This window comes from Lonchura striata, chromosome 1A, assembly GCF_050655825.1.
Source record: "Lonchura striata isolate lonStrDom1 chromosome 1A, ASM5065582v1, whole genome shotgun sequence".
NCBI lineage: Eukaryota > Metazoa > Chordata > Aves > Passeriformes > Estrildidae > Lonchura > Lonchura striata.
Genome location: NC_140741.1, coordinates 53,960,561 through 53,979,345, shown reverse-complemented (window position 1 = coordinate 53,979,345; position 18,785 = coordinate 53,960,561). Strand labels below are relative to the sequence as shown.

General features: G+C 33.0%; 1 protein-coding gene across 10 annotated transcripts in view; it reads right to left on the bottom strand.

Moving 5' to 3' along the window:
• LRRIQ1 (leucine rich repeats and IQ motif containing 1) overlaps positions 1-18,785 on the bottom strand; it is a 103,551-nt gene that overhangs the window by 22,927 nt on the left and 61,839 nt on the right. For 7 of the 10 annotated variants that reach the window (XR_014952297.1, XM_031507743.3, XM_085570165.1 and 4 more), the window contains one exon: positions 16,996-17,097. Coding sequence is in view for 8 of the 10 variants with exons in the window: in XM_031507743.3 (XP_031363603.3) it covers positions 16,996-17,097 (102 nt within the window). In the remaining 2 variants the exon portion in view is untranslated. Of the gene's footprint in view, positions 1-6,548; positions 7,152-7,261; positions 7,372-16,995; positions 17,098-18,785 lie in introns of those variants that run through there. The other 3 variants (XR_014952296.1, XM_085570168.1, XM_085570169.1) reach the window with 3 other exon arrangements.

Sequence of the window (18,785 nt, the reverse complement as noted above, 5' to 3'; positions counted from 1 at the left end):
AAATGCGGACAACTCTAAGACTATCAAAGAAAACAGAAATACATCAAAGAAGGCATCAAAACCCAAATTAATTTCAGAAGTATTTAAAGTATCATACCCTCATTAGATTATCGTTCTAAGAATCCAATATTTTTGACCTTTTTTTTTTTACATGACACACATGTTAATAATTTAAGATTGGAATTGTCTTACGTTTGGCATTAATACAGTAATGATTTTTAGGTGTTGCCAAATAATCATTCACACAGATACTGTGCACTTAAGCCAGATACAATGCAGCAGTCAGGGCCACCTACTGGCAATTTCCACAAAATCTGAGATCTAAATAGGGAGAACTTAGAAAAGCCCTGGCATCTGAAATATCTTTGGAACTGCATATTACAGGAAAGTAACAGATTCTTTTCTGGGTCACCAAATCCCCATGCAAACCTGTAAGAACCTGAACTGTGATATCCACAAAAATGTCATCCTTCATCACTCAAATTTGTTTGCTGAGTGTGCTGCGAGACAGGACGACTCACATTCAGTATAAAAAATGGGTGCTATTATGTGCTTTAAATTAGACTATTTCTGGGTAATCCGTTAAGTGAACTAAAGGAGAGGGGCAAAGAATCTATGGACTATTTCAGGTGAAGTAAATTTTACATGGAGTCAGTTTTCTTTCTTTCCTCCAAGATATATAGATCTTGTGTCCTCAGCTGTAGCTGTCGCTGTTAAGAGGACTGAAACACAGCCAAGGAAATAGTTTGGCATGTGGAAGCTGGAGATTCAAATCTCATCAGGATAAGGGGTACTTGAAACCCATGTTTCCCTGTGGCAGGACAAGTGCTGTTAACAGCCAGAACACAAAAGGAAGGAGGGTGGTTACACAATGTCTGCATTCAGAGTGAACTCAAGTTCTGTGCCTGGAAAACACCAATCTTGGTTGTTGTAAATGACAGCTATTCCACTCTTCATCGATTCATATACAAAAGGATGCTAAAGAACCTGATTCAACACAGTAATTTTTTTTTTCCAAATCTATTTGTTGATGATGGGAAGATAAAAGGTCAAACTTTAATATATCATGCTTCTTATAAATATATGGAGTAGCTTGCACTGTATTGAATCTTTAAAATCTTGAGTTTAGAAGGCAACTTAAATCACTTCAAACCTTGCTTCATAGGGAGAACAATACAAATAAAAGAATAAGAAACCTAAGACCTACAATGTGAAAGAAGGGCTTGGAAATTCTTCAGCATTCTAAGTTTTCCTCCCCCAATAAAAAAATCTGTGACAAGAGTTAATTTTCTCAATATATATTCTAATTTCTACTGTCTTCTATACATTTATATATAATGTATGTATTACACATTTATAAATTACATTGAAATAAAAAATCTAAAATCCAACTTTTTAATCTCATTTTTTTTCATGTTATAGAAACAAGAAAAAAACTTAATTCTGAGTCTGTATAATACACACAGAACAGAAAGTAAGAACAACTTGAGTTGTTCCTGCTATTAAGGCAAAAAAGTGAAGTATTTGGAAAGAAAGGAAAACAACAATAATTTAAAAATTACAACCCCCCCACTGCCCTTCACCCCAAAACCCACCCATATACTAGAATGTATGAGAAATTATAGGAATTTCTTTTTTTCTACAGAGAACTTAAAACATTTGTCAGACATGTACTTTGTCAGGATTCACTGAATACTCACATCCATTACATAGCAATCACAACAGACCCCAAATTGTTTTGGATAAAGAATGGTATTTAGAGTGGTCCTTATCATGCTTACAGGTATTCTGTGACTACATTTCTACATTTATGGTAGAAATATATATGTGACTTCAAGACAGTTGGCAACATCAGGTGGCAGAAATTGGTACAGAGTTCTTACTGCAACTTCTAGAATCCCCAGATGTTTATCTATAACTCAGGTCTGGAATTTTCAGATAATGGGGCACGTACATTTCTACCTTACAAACATTTTCTTTTGATATATTATTTACTTTTAGAAGGTATTTTTTCATCTGACTATAGCGAATTCCATCTCTAGGACCAGAATGAATGAAAAAATATTAATAGTAGTGTCTGAGTGAGTTCACAGCTGAATAAAAGATGAAACAGAATTGCATCACAAGAATACTACCTCAATAGTAATTTTTGATGCTTAAAAATGCTTTATTTAAATACTTTATCAATTATCACTCAATAAAGAGTTTTGAACATGGGAGTGCTGATCAATGTACAAGAGAATCTCTTTCAAAAATTATAAAAAGTAGCTATTGAAAGGAAGAAAATATTAAAGAGGGTTTTTCCTAAAACTTTAGCTCTTTTTCTCTTTATACCAAGTATTCTGTATTTTTTTTTCAAACTACAAATACAGCCTACTATATTACTATTTGACCTGCAAACCTCCTTTTCTTCTCTAATGTCTTCACCAACAAGTTAATTTCAGCAGTTATCATATTTCAGACTGTGCTTTCTGTGCTCTCTCTTTGATGTCTTACATTGGATTATGCAAAAGTTGAATCCTTTGGTTGAGATTCCTACATCACTGAAAAAGTACAAGTTTCAGCTTCTGAATTCAATGAAAACAGGATTCCATACTTGCATCTTCCCATTATTTTCTATTTTGCGACTTGTTCCTGCCCCTGCAGAATACACCACTACTATTTATCTGTCCCTAGCTTACTGTTTAAACTCAACATTTTATTTTTCCTACATTGAGGTAAATCTACATCTTATTTCATCCTCAATGGTGTACTTTTAAAACATAATTTTGAATTTATTTCTCTCTCTCTATTCATATTCCAGTAATATCAAAGAACTTCTTCTAGGATCCCCTTATTACTTAACTTCTACTGCAACCCTCTGATCATACAAATACATCGCAAACTACCACTCTGTATTAAAATTCTCACATCTTCTACTCTTCTTGTAAGATGGTGCATTTCCACTTGAATTGCTTGATAAGGTTCATTTTCCTAGCACTGACATCAAGACATCATTAAACACTTTTCCTTCCAATTTGACCAACTCTTGCAACTTTTATTGGTTATTATCACTTCCTTTACTCCTCCATTTACATTAAATACAATTTCTTACTTATCTTCTATAATTTCCTTCATAATAAAAAGCAGTTTCATGTTGTGATATTTCCTAAGACCTATGAAAATTTTCTGCATTGATGTATAAACCTAAAAAACTATTTCACCTGGTAAGTACAGGAAGCTACCTTACAAACAACTGTTCATTTCAATTTTGTTTTTTTGCTAATATATGACTGTTTGAATATGGAATTGCTTTATATTTGAAAACCTTAGCTGGTTCTTAAAAAAACCTCAAAAACATCCCTGCCAAAAACAAAAATGAAGAAACTACAGAGGTGATATGCTATCCACATGCAGAGGAAGAGTTCCTGATGTAAACTACTTCTACCTGCAATCAGCATGCTTCAGGACCCACTCAGGCATTTACAAATTCAAAAGGAACATGAAATACTTTACAGTGATATACCATACTTGCACATTATTCTTTTGTGTAGTCTTCTATGAACACAGTGTTATGTAGCCTATACAGTACCCATTTCAGCCACTCTGCACAGGCAAATTTCATCAACAGCACTGCTGAGAAGTGAGTCTGGAGCACAGCCAAGAGTTACCAAGAGTTCTTTGGATAGTCAAGGCTCTTGAAGAACCAAAGAAATCAAGAGTAAAAAGTATTTTGAAATAGTATGTTCAAGACTTCAATGCTTAGTTATCCATCAGTAAATGTAAGGTATAAATAAAATGGAAGTAGATCGAGCCTATTTTGTTTATCCTTAGTGCCTACACTCTCACACAGTTCCTTGTCTCAAATTTTAAATCTGCCTAATACACAACCTATCTCTAGTTCTTCTCATAAACTTTGGGAATTAATAAACTCCCGATTGATGGATATTCTCTACTGAATAGAGGATTTTTTTTTACTGTTGAGGAGAAAAATAAGAGACGCATTACATAAAACCCCCTTTTTTACAGAATATTTTGACAGATTTTATTTCTATGTATTCCCACTTCTTAAATGACAGAAGCAATTAAGAACTTCAACACAAGTGTTTAGTTGCTCAGTGATGAAATGGTATTTCCAAGCAAGAAGAGATATCACTTTATATGTAGTTCAAACCAGACGAATATCTTCTTCTAAATTCAATAAACCAAGTAAAATTATTTAAGACATAAGATCTTCCAAAGGAATTCTCAAAATAACAAGTAAAAAGGAACATTTTGTAAGTGTGCAAGAGGTCTACTATGTTGTGTTGTTCACTATAAAGAGGGTGAAACCTACACAATACAATAGATTTTATGGAGTGTGACAACCATTAAGGTAGGTTTTGTTTGTAGTGAAGATATTAAAAGTACGGGAAAGGAACTGAAAAATTCTAACCCAACAAAATTTTTTTCAAAATAAAAACTAGAGGTTTCTATGTGACAAGAAGATACATATGCCAAATATTAAAAGGAATAAAAAAATCGTCATTACTCTGGAGCAGCATGAATTTAGTCAGTAAACCTGACTTACATCACATTAATAATTGTCTCATACTTCTGTGAATAATTAAATGATGTAATTTTGTGTCACAGCTTCAGAATTTTCATTTTTAAAAAGTCTTTATTATATTTACTCTTGAGTATACACATCTTTCCTAGAAAGTTATCTGAATAATAGAAGAACTTGTTTTAAGAACTCATGCTCATCAACACATATGAAGTACCAAAGTAGCATGCATGATTGGTACTTATTGCAGAATAACACTGAAAGTGAAATAATGAAATTATTGTACTAATGTCAATACATAGTTTAGTTATGAATGCCTCTGGATTGATTATCCATTCTATCTATATAATATATATAATGTAAACATGATGGGTCAAGATACTATATATTTTTCAATTTAAAAGGGTTTTCTTTTGTTTGAGTAGAACTATTTCTAGCCCATTTTCTGATGCTGGCTGAAATATCTATTGATGAACATAGTGTGACAACAATTCCCAGCTCTGTCAGCAGAGTAATGTGTAACAGCAGAACTATTCTCCATTGTCAAATACACACACAAAGTCTACACTGAGTGCAAGGCTGCTGTTTAGTTTACTTCATAGCAAAACCAAGAGGTAACACTGAAGATCAGGCCTATCATTATGCCAAACATTGTATAAACAAGACTTGATTTAATGTTCATTTAATTAAATGGGAAAAAAGTCTCAGATAGACTTATAGTCTTTTCTTTTTCTTAAGAACTCTACATCTAAAATTAGTTAATCCCCAATTGTGTGTTATTCTTATATATTTATATCCAGCTTAAAAACAACCATAAACATTAAACTTATGAGTGTCTATAAATAAATACAGGCATAAAAGTACTAATTCTTCTTACTGAATTATATTTAATTGGTTGATACATCGTGGAAGACAATATGAAATTCCAGTGTCTTGTAGATCTATGAAAAAAAACAACCTCCCATTTGTGGAGAAAGTCAGGCAAAAAAAGCAAAAGAAAACCACAATTTGCCTATGAGTTGCCCCAGGTTAATTCTCAATACATACATCTCAAAGACCTTAGTATTTGTATAGATTTATTCATTAATTAAACCGTGATTTTCAGCTGGTAAACACATGAAAATAAACAAGAATCAAAATATTGTATATGATTATAGAGAAATCAACACATATCCCCAGGTATGGAACTGACTAACATTGATTTTGGATCAGTTATATTTACAATGGCACAGGTTTTCTCTATCCATGCAGAGAAGGTTTGAATGATTTACCTACTGCAGGAAGAAATCAGTTGAAAAATGAATAAATTAGCCCTGACTCCTCCTGCTCTTTTAGAGAATTTTGTTTAGAACTTTATTCAAATTCTTTTTTGGTAGGAAGATGAACACAAACCCCTCAGTTCTATTTGTGAACATAATTTAACTGTGTCTAACCTTGAGTTTAAACAGTTTATGCTTATTGTAGGTGTGTTTAAATTAGTTTCTTTAATCTAAACTTGCTATCAAACTCTCCTACTCACTGTCTTTACATATGTGTGTACAAAGATATAAAATTTGTTTGAAAAGGTGGGAACAACCTAAATATTATGATGGGTACAAATAGGTGAAGTTGCCTCATATGCATTCTGTTTATATTTGCAACAGCTTTTAAGACAGCCATAACTAATTAATTTAAAAGTGTAATTTGCTTCACCAACAGGTAAAATGGTTGTTGACTTGTAACTTTGCTTGTCTGCAGCTGATGATCTAATCTCATGCCAGTAGCACAGGAATTTACAGAGCATTAAGGTCTGATCCAGAGAGGAGTGAAATCTCATAAATTTCAGATAGGAAGGCAAACTCTCACTAAAGATTAAGGAAATTCAGTAGCTAATCTTATACTGTTTACTCCAGAAGAAAGAAATAGATGATTATACTATGACTTTTAAAACCTGAGAGACTAAATGGAGATATTAAAATTACATAATCTTTAATGAGAATTTGTGGACCAAATAAAAAAAAGAAAAAACGTGGCCAAACTGAGATTTTACTTTTTACTTGATTTTACTTCACTGTAAAGAGTTACTGTCATGAAGAAGAAGGAATAGAATTTCATTGCCATGTTTGAGTGGAACAAAACACCCACCTTCTGCCTTATATAGAACTTGTTTTACAAGGAAGATCGTAGTTTTCATACAAAATCAACAATTTTAATAAAAATTAATCTGATTGAAAAGGTTAACGGAATTCTTTAAAGCATTTGAAGAAATAAAGTATTAAATGGAAATATTTACAGAAAGATTTTAATGTAACTACAAAAATAAGCCCAAAGCATTATTTTGTTCAGCAAGATTTTTCTGCTCTTCTGAAATGATAATTGTTTTAGAACCACTAAGTTATGGGTATTGATACACAGGCTAGAAAAATGGGTATGTCTTTGCAATGAAAACACAGAAAATGCATGTAAGTAAATACAGAAACTCGTCTGTAACTTGTACCACAGTTCTTGAAACTTTCAATCTTTAAACTTCTCCATATTCTGGTTCAGTGAATACATCAAGAGGCACTAAAATTGGAGAAATATCTGAATAACATCATCACCCTTAAGGCATCCAGGTCCCAGAACAGACTCTTCTTCAGCATTCTGGCTAGAAGAGGGAGAAAACAGGAGAAAAGAATGCAATGATATAGCAAAATTGTCACTAAACCCAAGATAACTTATTTTCAATTGTATTTAAAATCTTTTAATTCTACTCACCTTCTCCTGGATTCCAAACAGATTCTTCAGCTTTCACCTGACTGGTCCTGGGTCAGTACACCTTACAGTGCTCTGGATGCTCATCAGTACTGCCTTGTTGTGTGACTGTACTAATTATACAATGAGAAAAAGGTATTTGCCCCTAATATTTCTATATTGAACAAACATATTGTATGGGAAGTAATAAAAATATACAACACTCATAGGGGAAATAAAATTTGGAAGAAAGAAATTAGTATGATGCATGGATAGCACACATGCTTAGTAATTTAGTGAAACAGTAGTAACTATCTGTACAATGGTACAAAACTGAAAAATCCCAAGCAGCCATAAATGTGAAAGAAACAACTTTTAAAATTTATTCCAAGAAAGACTTTATAAACATTTGCACTTGCAATAAATGAAAGACGTTTGAAAGATAATTTTGAATACAGTGCACACAACTCACATAGTATGATGACAGCCTATGCAGTGTTTTAGCATATGTAGACCAGACTACAAGTAGAGTCTGACAAAACCTAAGAAGGCAGACCTGGCTAAGAGTCAGGAGTCACGCTTATTAAATTGAACTCTCAGGGGTATCATGCAATCAGAGGTCACAATCGAGGCAACAGAAGCAATGTCACGATATCAGAGAAAGGGCCAATTCAGACCTGCTCCCCGACAGGCAGTGAGGTCACGGCTTGCGGCAAATAACTGTATTAAAAGGGAATATTCTCTGCACACTTTTAGAACTGTCATCTGAACAAACAAAGCCAGGTCAGTGATAGGTTAAATCAGAACTTTCTGGCTTACTGGCACATAGCTTCCTTTCTTTTTACATTCACTGCTAATTTCTCAATTACAAAATATACATCAGGTACTAAAGCAAATACTCAGAAAATTTAACTTAAAAATACACAGTAGAGTTTAAACTCCTCCTTTTTAAAAGTTACATTCTATCTTTCATAAGAGATATCACCCGTTTCTTCATAAAGTGAAAACTGCTGAGCTTGCTTCTTATCAGGAAATAAAAAAGCATGCATGTGTTTCAGAGAAATTTCTTTCCACAGTCAGGGTCTTAGTAAGCCTAATGCTCAGTGTGCATTTAGCAACCATTAAAAATACAGTTATTCATAATGTACTTGTTTAATGATGATTACAGAAATGAAGTTCTTTTGTCTGGGTACTTGGATTTCTTTATCTCATTATCTGGACTGGTTATCTACAACATTCTATAAATGTGCTAATTTATGAAGTTACAACCATGATGGATTGGGAACCTGATAACAAATCTGAAAAGAGAGAACAATTCTAGAATGTCATGTAAACAAAATTGTATTCAAAAATATTTTCTTGTGCAGACTTTCTTACCAATATGAGAAAAAATATGTAACTGCAAAATTCAGTATTTCTACCTTTTTTATATTCGCAAGCCAGATAAAATATCTGCGATGCATACATCAAACTAGCACAAGCCTATGATTTTCCAGAAACTGCTAACATGTTTTGATGAGAGTTGAACTGCAAAGTTATGAAGTAGGAAAAATTTACATTACCAAAAAAACACACCAAAAAAGTTGCATAGGTATCATTGCATAATTGTACATTTTCATTAAAGTACTTGAGTTACTAGGAATTCCTTGTAAAATTAGGTAGGTTCACTGCACATTCAATTCTGGATTATATTAAATCTATAAAAGCTATAGAACTTTGCTCTGAGTTAGTATTGAACAGCATAAAATTTTAAATTCCTCTATTTCAATTTTAGTGTTGTGTTGATATTTTGCTTAAAAATATATCTGAACAACATTATTAGTTATAAAAACAGAAAGATAATTCAATGTGTGTTTAATATTAAACTTGTGAAAATGGCCTCTTTGGCATGCTGTAGATTTCTGACCTTATTGATAATACTAATTCTACACAACACCATAGTTCCCATTACAGAATAGAGAAAAAAGAAATTTCTTTAAAGCAAAATTTAATAAATTATATTTTCAAATTAATTAAAAGCTCTGGTGTGAAAGCTTTCCTTTACTTCACCTCTGAAAGTTCTTAGAATAATGCCATTATTAAAACATATAGCTACACAAAACATTCCTTTAATTGGGATTTAAAATGTGCCATAGATTCCAATTGAAACAAGATTTGTACCTATAAAATATTTCTAAGGCTACATTTTATTTCTTATTCATATCATCATACCAAATGGAAATTCTTTTGCAAGAGGAAGATTTGTGCAATGTAACATTTGTGACACTTTTACTGACATAGATTCCATGGTCCATGTTTAAAAACCATTTGCATAGTAATATGATTTTAGTGCTTGAAACACTCATTTTGGAAAGCATTTTGAATGTATCTGAATATGCACTTTTAATGACCTCTTCATTAGCAATTGCTTTTTGAAGTGTAAAAAAAATGTATTGGGTACTGTCCAGTGAAAGCAAAGCAAATAAACAAACCACCCCAATATTGACTGCAGTCCCCAGGCATCCAAACACAACAGCAGCAAATTCAATAATTACTTTTAACAGGACATGCTAAATACAAGTTTTGTAACACTTTATTTTAAAGGAAATTAACCAAACCTATTCTCCCTTACCCCCTCCAACCAAATCCATTTGGATTTAACTTGTTGCTAAAATTATCTGTCTTTTGCACTCTAAGACCTGGGTCATGACCTTACTTAGGGACAGGAAATAGTTATCAGGTCACTGAATGGTCAAATGAAAAAGGATTTGAAATGCTTCGGTACTCAGGGATCTATTCATCCAAAATGATTGCCTTATGCAGTATTAAAAGCTGTGGATCTGAATGAGGAATCAACTTGCTTACATTTACACTGGCTGAGATGCAGATATCACACTACAAAAATTTTTGACATAAAATATCAAGAAGAGGAGAAAAAAGAAAGGCAAAATTGAAAAGAATGCAAATAAAACTATCTGAACTATTGTATCATCTTATTCAACAATGAGAAAAAGTAGTTATCAACCTCTGATGACATTTTGAGTGAAATCTCTCCTACTGAAGTCATCACTGGATAGTTATTAGCAAAAGAACAGTAAGATTTTTCTTTTCTTGTGTTCAGTTCCTTTAAGGTTAATAAAAACAGGTAAATTAATATGTTATGAAAGCACAGGTAACCACCTATGCACTGTACAAAATCCTAGTTTTGGAAGTTTATTGGAACAAACAAACACTCTCTAGGTTAGAGACCACATTCATATCTGATACACTAATAAAATCCTCATGCTACCACAAATTACAACAGTCTGCAAAATAGCAGAGTCAGGAGCAAAGAGAAAGAACACAGGCAGGTGAAATATGTGGTCAGAAACCTTGAATATACGCATACAAGAACCCTGAAGACTAGAACCACAATAGGAATTCATCATCTTAGCTGGTATGCATCTATGGTAAGTACCTCCTGTCCAGGAACTTCAGGCAAAAATAAGTGGTTTGGTTTTTTTTTTTTTGTTGTTGGTTTTTTTTTTTGGTTGGTTTTTTGTTTTTTTTTTTTTTAATTGAAAGTGGAAAGCAAGAATATAATAATATGAATAAAAATTTCATATGTCTAGATAATTTATAAATACTCAGACACTGAAGTGCACTGCATAAACCGACATAAATTATGTTTTACATATTAATTTTTAAACATAATTTCAGGATTACTTCATTCCATGAATACTGAAAAAATCCTACACTATCATTGACAGACAGGAGGCTAGAAAATTAGGCACAGATTTTATTTTTCAGTTTTATTTTATAATAAGAAACTGGACCAGTAGAACTATGTAACCGAAGCTTGAGTGCGTGCACTGTAAGGCCCCTGCAGTCCTTTACAAGTTTGCAGCGTACCGCTGTTGTGAACTGGGTTTGCACTCTGCCAGCAGAGCAGCTCTGACCCATGGAGAGCACTCCTTCAGATCAACACTGCCTCAGGCTTTACTGCTTTCTCCAAGAAGTCTTACATTTCAGGCATCAAGTTGAATTTCTTCTGGAGATGATTAACCCAAACCCATGACAGATTTTTTCCAAGATATCCAACTCCTTATGTTTATTTTATCCTGGCTCTTTTTGGATGTACTGGACACAAGTAACCTACTCATTTTACATGTTGAAGGGCTGGTGGAGAGCCATTAATTCCTTAAAATGAGAAAATATTTCAACGCAAGAGTTCTGTTGTGTGCGCTCAAACTAAATAATAAGAAACAAAGCCATAGAATTATGATTTCAAAAGATACAACCCCTTCTGCACTGCAAGTTTCTGTAACACATTTTCATTACATTTCAGGACAGATCTTACATTCTCTGAAAATGCATTATTTTGTCATTTTTGTCAGTGCTATATGGATTAGAAACTGCTTCCCTAATGTGGCATACAAATTTAGAGCCTGGGAGATATGTACCAGTTACAGTTTACTGTAAACATGGCAATTCAACTCATAGAATTGCAGCGAGGCCAGATTTCAGATGTGGTTATTAATCCTTTTGGGATAACAGATCAATAAAAGGCAACTTACTTCAGAAATGGATGTTTACAAACACTATGATGCCTGGGAATTGATGCCATTAATATTTCTCCATTAAAAAGAGCTGATTTTTAAAAGATGAAAACAACTAACACAAATATTCACTTATAATGTATTTTTACATGCTCTTAAATAATAAACAACAGAACATTTAAAGCCCATATAAAGATGAATACTAGCATTCCAGCCTCAGTACCTTCTCTTAACTGTCATGTAGATGTGATTTATCAAGCATCAGTGATTTGAATCAATACAAAATATATTAAATGTCATACACAGGTTTTTTAAAATGTATTCATATTTTATAATACAGAAAATTTAAGAAACTATTGTTGCACTGATCAAGTGCAACAGTATTTTCATTAACTCACAGAATTAACTAATAGAAAACATTAAATTCCAACTTTCCAAAGTCTCACATTTGCACTTTAAATTATGACTAGCAATAATAATCTATAAGAATGTTTTCCAATAATTTTTGCTTGAGACTATAAGGAGTTTCACAATTAGGAGCTATTATAAAGCTAGAAAACAGATGACTAAGTGGATTCCTTGATATTTATCTTTAAATCATATGACATAATTACAAGCTCACTTTATTTCTTATTCTTGAAAAATATATGTTATTTCTACTGACAATTTCAACAGAAATAAATAAATATTGCCATAATTAAAAGTCACCTGAGAAAGCATAATCTATCCTTATCAAATTTGTATTGGTGAAACTGGTCTTAACACTATACCCATTACATTTTCCTTGGTCACCATGAGCCTAAAATGACAGGAAATATAGTACTGCCAAGTAGAATTACAGGTTCCCAAACTACAGCAAACATATCTCGTCAACACAGCCTGGTGCATTTTTAATACAGTTAAACCTCCAGGCATAAATCATTGTTCATATTTTTAGGTGAAGCCACATTGCACTGCTTCCACTTTGAAGTGTATGGTATGGATGTGTCACAGATGGATATGGATATGACTAAAAATAAATATAGTATATATGCCAATAAATCACCTAACCTACAAAATTAAATAGAGCACAATCTATGAAATGACGTGAAATAAAGTAAATCATATCCAAATAATACTTGAATAGTTTAAATGGATTTTCATCTGATCTCGTGCATTCTTCCAAATTGCTCCACAGATTTGAATTCAGCTTCCCATTCCCCTGAACAAAAATTATTTGGATAACCCACCAAAACCGTTGAGGAAACTGGATTAAAGAGGACCCCAAAAGAAACATACTGTTTGCAAAGCTTGTAGCAAAAAAATGTGCTTGGCCTTAAGGCTCATTCTTCAGTTCCCAGCCACTGTACTGGGACTAAGTATTCACACTGTTGGCTAGAAAAGTATCCTTCCTCTATGTAAATGAAATTACAGATCCTGTAATTACAGACCCACAGATGGCAGAGATGCTCTGTTACACGTTCAGCCAGGACTAATTGGAACTTCCCAAGAGGAGTCAAGGATAGATTTTTCCTTCAGTTCCTGATGTACTTTACCCAAAACAGTCAAGACTATTTTACATTAAATTAAGAACTGAAATAGCCTCCAGACAAAAAGAGGACAAGTAGTCATAAAGCTTTCTAAAAAATATGCTTTGATGCAAAATAGGAAATTATGACAATTATCTGTGTGCCTTATAAAGTTTCCAAAATTTTGAGAGCTTTGAAATGTCACCATCTACAAACAACAAATATATCTCCAAGAACATTTATTGAACAAGAATATTCATTAAAGAAGGCATATTTTGTTTGTCAGCTACCTGAAACTAAATGAAACTCAACAACCATGACTGAAGCATAACCTTATCTCACTAAAGAAAGCAGTGTAATAAACACAGTCCCAGGAAATGTCCAGCAAATCATCAGGAGTACATCAAGTCAGGCTTTCATCTGTCTTCAGGTTTTTGAACAGGGTATAATTTGTTATGAGAAACAGTAAATACATATTTATACTTTCATATTCTATGGCTCACTTTCAACCTACTCAAGTTAATGTCACAAATTTTTTTTTATTTAACTAATAGTTTTAATGTATCTATAATGCAATGACTACATGCATTAAATTAATTTTAAATAAACTGAAACTGTGTCTGACAGAAAGTGTTAGGATTTCAAAATGCATGTTGATACTAGGAATTACACCAAAGAGTAATTGTTCATAATTTACTTTCCTTCTAAAATACACAAATAAAAAGTCATAAGTGCTACATTTATTGAATTATTATGCCTAATTACACTCCTGGTATATGCTTATATATTTGTGTGAGTATAGACACATGTACTGTATGTAAATACATTGACACATACAGACACAGATATGTTGACACATACAGTAATGCACTGAATTGCATTCCCATGGTTTCTGCCTCCACATGCTGCCTGTATTTTTAAATGGTAAACTCTTCTCTGTGAGAATAATATTTCCTTGTGCTATTAGCATGGTGTTTGCATTGCAAAGGGGTTTATTTCTGCCTAAATTCTGTGTGCTACTGTGATTCAAATGTGAAATAATGGTCCCTGGTGGGGATTTGTCTAGCATCAGTGAGCAAAGCATGACGATTCATCCAAAATTTAATATTTTTTTTAAATAATTTTTGAATAATTATGAATAAATAACTCAAATTTTGAAAATGTATTTTCCAAAAACATGTATGTCAACTTAGAGGTGTGTGCATTATCCTATGGGATTAAAGTTATGCACAGCATACTGCGTATCAGCTTATCAAAGCAGGAAAATGTGAAGGAAAATTATGACAGAACAATAATCTCAGGAAAACAAAAGCATCAGATATTAACCTCATTTCTTTTCACTATTTTTGTATCTCTTATGCTTTTATTAGTTTGGTCTTCTTTGTAGTCTTACACACAAAACCACAATGAAGACAAAAGACATTCATCATTCATTTTAACTAGATTTCTTAAATATTCATTACCATGATGTGTTCCAGTTTGAAAATCTAAAACTGTTCTAATTGTTTCACTTCCTAGGGCATCCCCTTTCAAAAGTAGTGATTCTATTATTTAACAGATAACACGTGTGTACTTGCTGTTTTGCTGTTGATATTGACTTCTCCCCTCCATTTCCCAATTTAAAGAAATAAAGAGGGAATATATAGAATGTGCTTTTTTCTTAACTTAGTTTTTTTATGAAGAAGATGATTTGGAGTTCAAATTTTCTACCCAAGGACTCCTATGAGTCTGTGAAAGTAAAAGGTTTTGAATGGAAGAAGTTTATTTCCACCACACAAAGGACAGGTGTGGGTTCTATTGAATTAAAATACAATGACCACAAGATTTATGGATACAGACTGAAAACATTCCACCTTCTGGTTACAGAAAGACCTCCAATGACAGAACAGACCCAAAGAGATCTATTGCAGGCAAAAGAGGAAGAAATGCTTAAAAGGTAAGAGGGGAAATGGGAAGCAAGAGAAGACATCTCTGATAGCACAACTCTGTGAAGTTATCATGCACGTGCAAAGTGTTACCAATTCTAAATTTAGAAACTCCTATATCTGTCTGATGATATGTCACATACATATAAATAAATGCTCTGTGTTGTACTCTCTAATTCACAACCTAGAATTTTCTGTACATAATGTCTGAAGTAGCAATAACTCTGGCAGAAGGACAAATTTCTGTTCTGGCCAAGCAGAAAAGTATTGCTTGTCTTCTTGAAGGCTCAGCAGACTGCATATGAGCAGGCATGAGTGGTGAAAAAAAGTTTCTGTTTATTAGCCTGCTAGAGTAAAATGGTCCTTGAAATGAAAGATAATTAAGAGCACCAACACTATGCTTGCCTTTTGATATCCAATCTGCCTTGGTACCTTCTCTCCATAAATTCAAAAAGTAACTGCAGTAATATTTAGAACGGGTACATCGGCTTTTCAAAACAAAGGGAAATGTTTTCAGGCAGGAGCAAATAAACTGGTGTCAGGAAAGCTAACCTAAACCTACACTGACTTTAGGGTACTGAACTTGTATTCAGGCTTATCTCTGGCCTGGTTTTGAGCATTCCTACAATTGTTTCTATTGAACATTCACTTTTTCACAGGCAGCCTGCCTGTCCTGTTTCCTCAGCATATGATGCATTCTGATGTATATAAGCATATGCCACAGAAGTATATATGAGATACTGGGGAATGCTCAGTCAGGTGCAGTGCATACAGACTTTCTATAGTCAAGGTAAATTCATGCTTGGATCCAAGGCAAATAATAGTGCAAAAATATTTCCTCTTTGGAATTCACCAAGAACTGTTTCCAAATAAATTTGAGCATGGACTCATGAATGTGAGGCAAATCTAGGCTTCCACACAGCTAAGTTAATTGACTAAACTGCAATTCATGTAGACTCCAATTTATTTCACACCTGTCTCAGGCACGTTCTAATTTTTATCCTCATACAGTGAATGCTAATATAGTGTAATTTGTAATTTTACTTTGTGAAACTGGGAATTGATCCAATAGCATATGACTATGTCTTTGAAAAAGATAAAAACATTGAGATGAGAACTTTCTGAGTACACTCCTGAGTTGCAAAAAGAATCAAAACAATATAAAATGGAGATTATTATCTTCTTACAACAAGGGCATTTTAAAGAGACTTGGCTTTATTTTAATTGTACAGAAGCCAATGACTGTTTAACATGAATTTCAACAGTAAAAGAGCTACACCAGTGTTTAAATATTTGTGAAATATTTATGAAAAAGAATCCAATATTTACATGCTGAATTTTTTTCCTTGCCTTCTGTCAAATGGTGACTTTCTGGGGAATATTCATGAAAGTACTTTCCAAAAAACATATTAAGGATTTTTAGGAGTTAATGTCTAGCTTCGGAAAAGGTGGCAATTTAATGAAGAATTTGAAGTGATGTTTCATTTATGAAGTTTTATTCTAGTACTTTGTATTTTATATCTCTCTGACAGGCTTTGACATTTTAATTATGAAGATTTAATAATAAAACAATAAATAAATAAGTTAGATTCAATTTCCCTATGAATTAAGCTCTAGGGGCACCTCTTGCTCTCTGCAATGAATTGAAATTGAAATGTTTCACTGCTGTGACTTGAGAAACAGCTAAGTTCCTTAAACTTCTGCCTTTTTCTATTTGCACATAGTGTTTCATATTTTGAGTAAGCCTGTTTAAAAGACATTGCAAAATATATATGCTTATATGCATAAAATGAAATACTTGTTCATACCTTCAAAGTATCCAGCATTTATATGCTGTGTCTTCCCTGGTGGTTTCATAGAGAGATGTTTATTTTCATTGTTTTTGAACAACGCCAGGCGCACAGCTGGGTCTAGATGACAAGAACAAGTTAAAATCAAAGGTCAGACCTGGCTCACTCATTCCTTCAAGCAGCTTTTCACCTTTTAGCCACTTAATAAATGAAAATACCTTATAAAAGTAGGTTTTATATTCACAAAAGATTACACTTTCTAAAATAAAGCCATATAAATACACATGCAACTGAGAATCAAAGTCATTGTTTTGCAATTTTAACACTGTTGATCTTTCAGCTCACTCATCTACAAATTAAAAATAAACTCTGAAGCATGTATTTGCAGGAAATATTTTTTAAAAATCTGGATTTTAACCTTGAATTTGAAGCAGAAATATTAACAGGGTACATATCAAGCAGTGTTTCTGAAAGCTTTGGGTCATAATTATTCAACAGTTTAAATTAAGACCTTTACACCTAAAAATGTTAACAGAACACAGTTTATTTTTGAGGCTACACTTTTAGATAATAAGCTAGTCTTCCTCCATCTTCCATCTTAATTAAAGTTAAAAAATTGAAATTAAAAAATACCCCAGAAGCCTATATGCTGAAGAATGAAATCTTGACTGTTTCTTAACTGTTACTTTTAAAAGTTTGCAAAGTGGTACAGATGAGCAGATCATTGTATATAAATCTATATAAGACATGTTCCTAGACTGGCAAAAAAAAAAGAAAAAGAGTTTAATTAACTGATGTTACACTGATGCAAAAAGCACGCAAGTCAGGAGAAGTGATTTTCACGTTATTTACAATTTGAAGGATGAATTTTTTGCTTGGCACAGGAGGAAAGGCAGAGTTTAAGGGAAACAGTGCATTAGAAAGAATGTGAAAATTGTAGGCACAATGCAGAATCAACCAGTGATAATACTAAAAAAAAAAATAGGGACTGAAAAAATGTAGCTACAATAGCAGATACACAATGATGAGCAAAGTATAGAGAGTTTTGTAGATATGTCATTGAGCAAGGTAATATGACTAATAGAATGCCAAAGAAAAGATACAAGAAATATGTTTAAAACACAGTAGCCCAAACAGATATACCCACTCTCAGGAATATATGAGAAACCATGAGGCAGAATAAGCTTGTCTACAAAGATGACTAAAAACTGTCTGAAAAGGGCAGAATTAGTAACAAGGATAAAAAAAGCAATGGGGTTTATCAAAAAAGTAGAAATGGCAAGGGAAGGATCTAAATTTTCTCAAAGAATGTGTGTGTAGCAAAAATTAATATGTGAGACACTGCCAGAACAGATAGAACAGAAAAACAGGTTATGGAAAGACTCAAAGAGGATTCAGACATAATACGTTGGAATTACTATTTATGTCTTGTGCTTAATTTTAAGTCTGTTACATGATCTCATTAATGTTTATTGAGAGGTTTATAAGACCATGACAATACTGCAGCAGAGTAAATAGCTTTTTTGTCAGTTTTCTTATTTCTGAATGACCAGAATATCCTATTAAGATGGAGGGCAACTTCTTATGAATGAAGAAGGTGGGAATTTTAACAACCATTTGTAAAGTTGGTTTTGACTAGCTCCCTACAGCTGTAGTAGTTACTTCAACTACAAATTAAAGTAAGATAAAAGGATCCCAAGACCTCAGCTTTTTCCCAGAGAATGGGAAGATCAATGGTAAACCTGGAGAAGATTCCTAATGGGGTGTGGCACTCTAAGAGATAATGCATTGGCAAAACACGTCAAGAT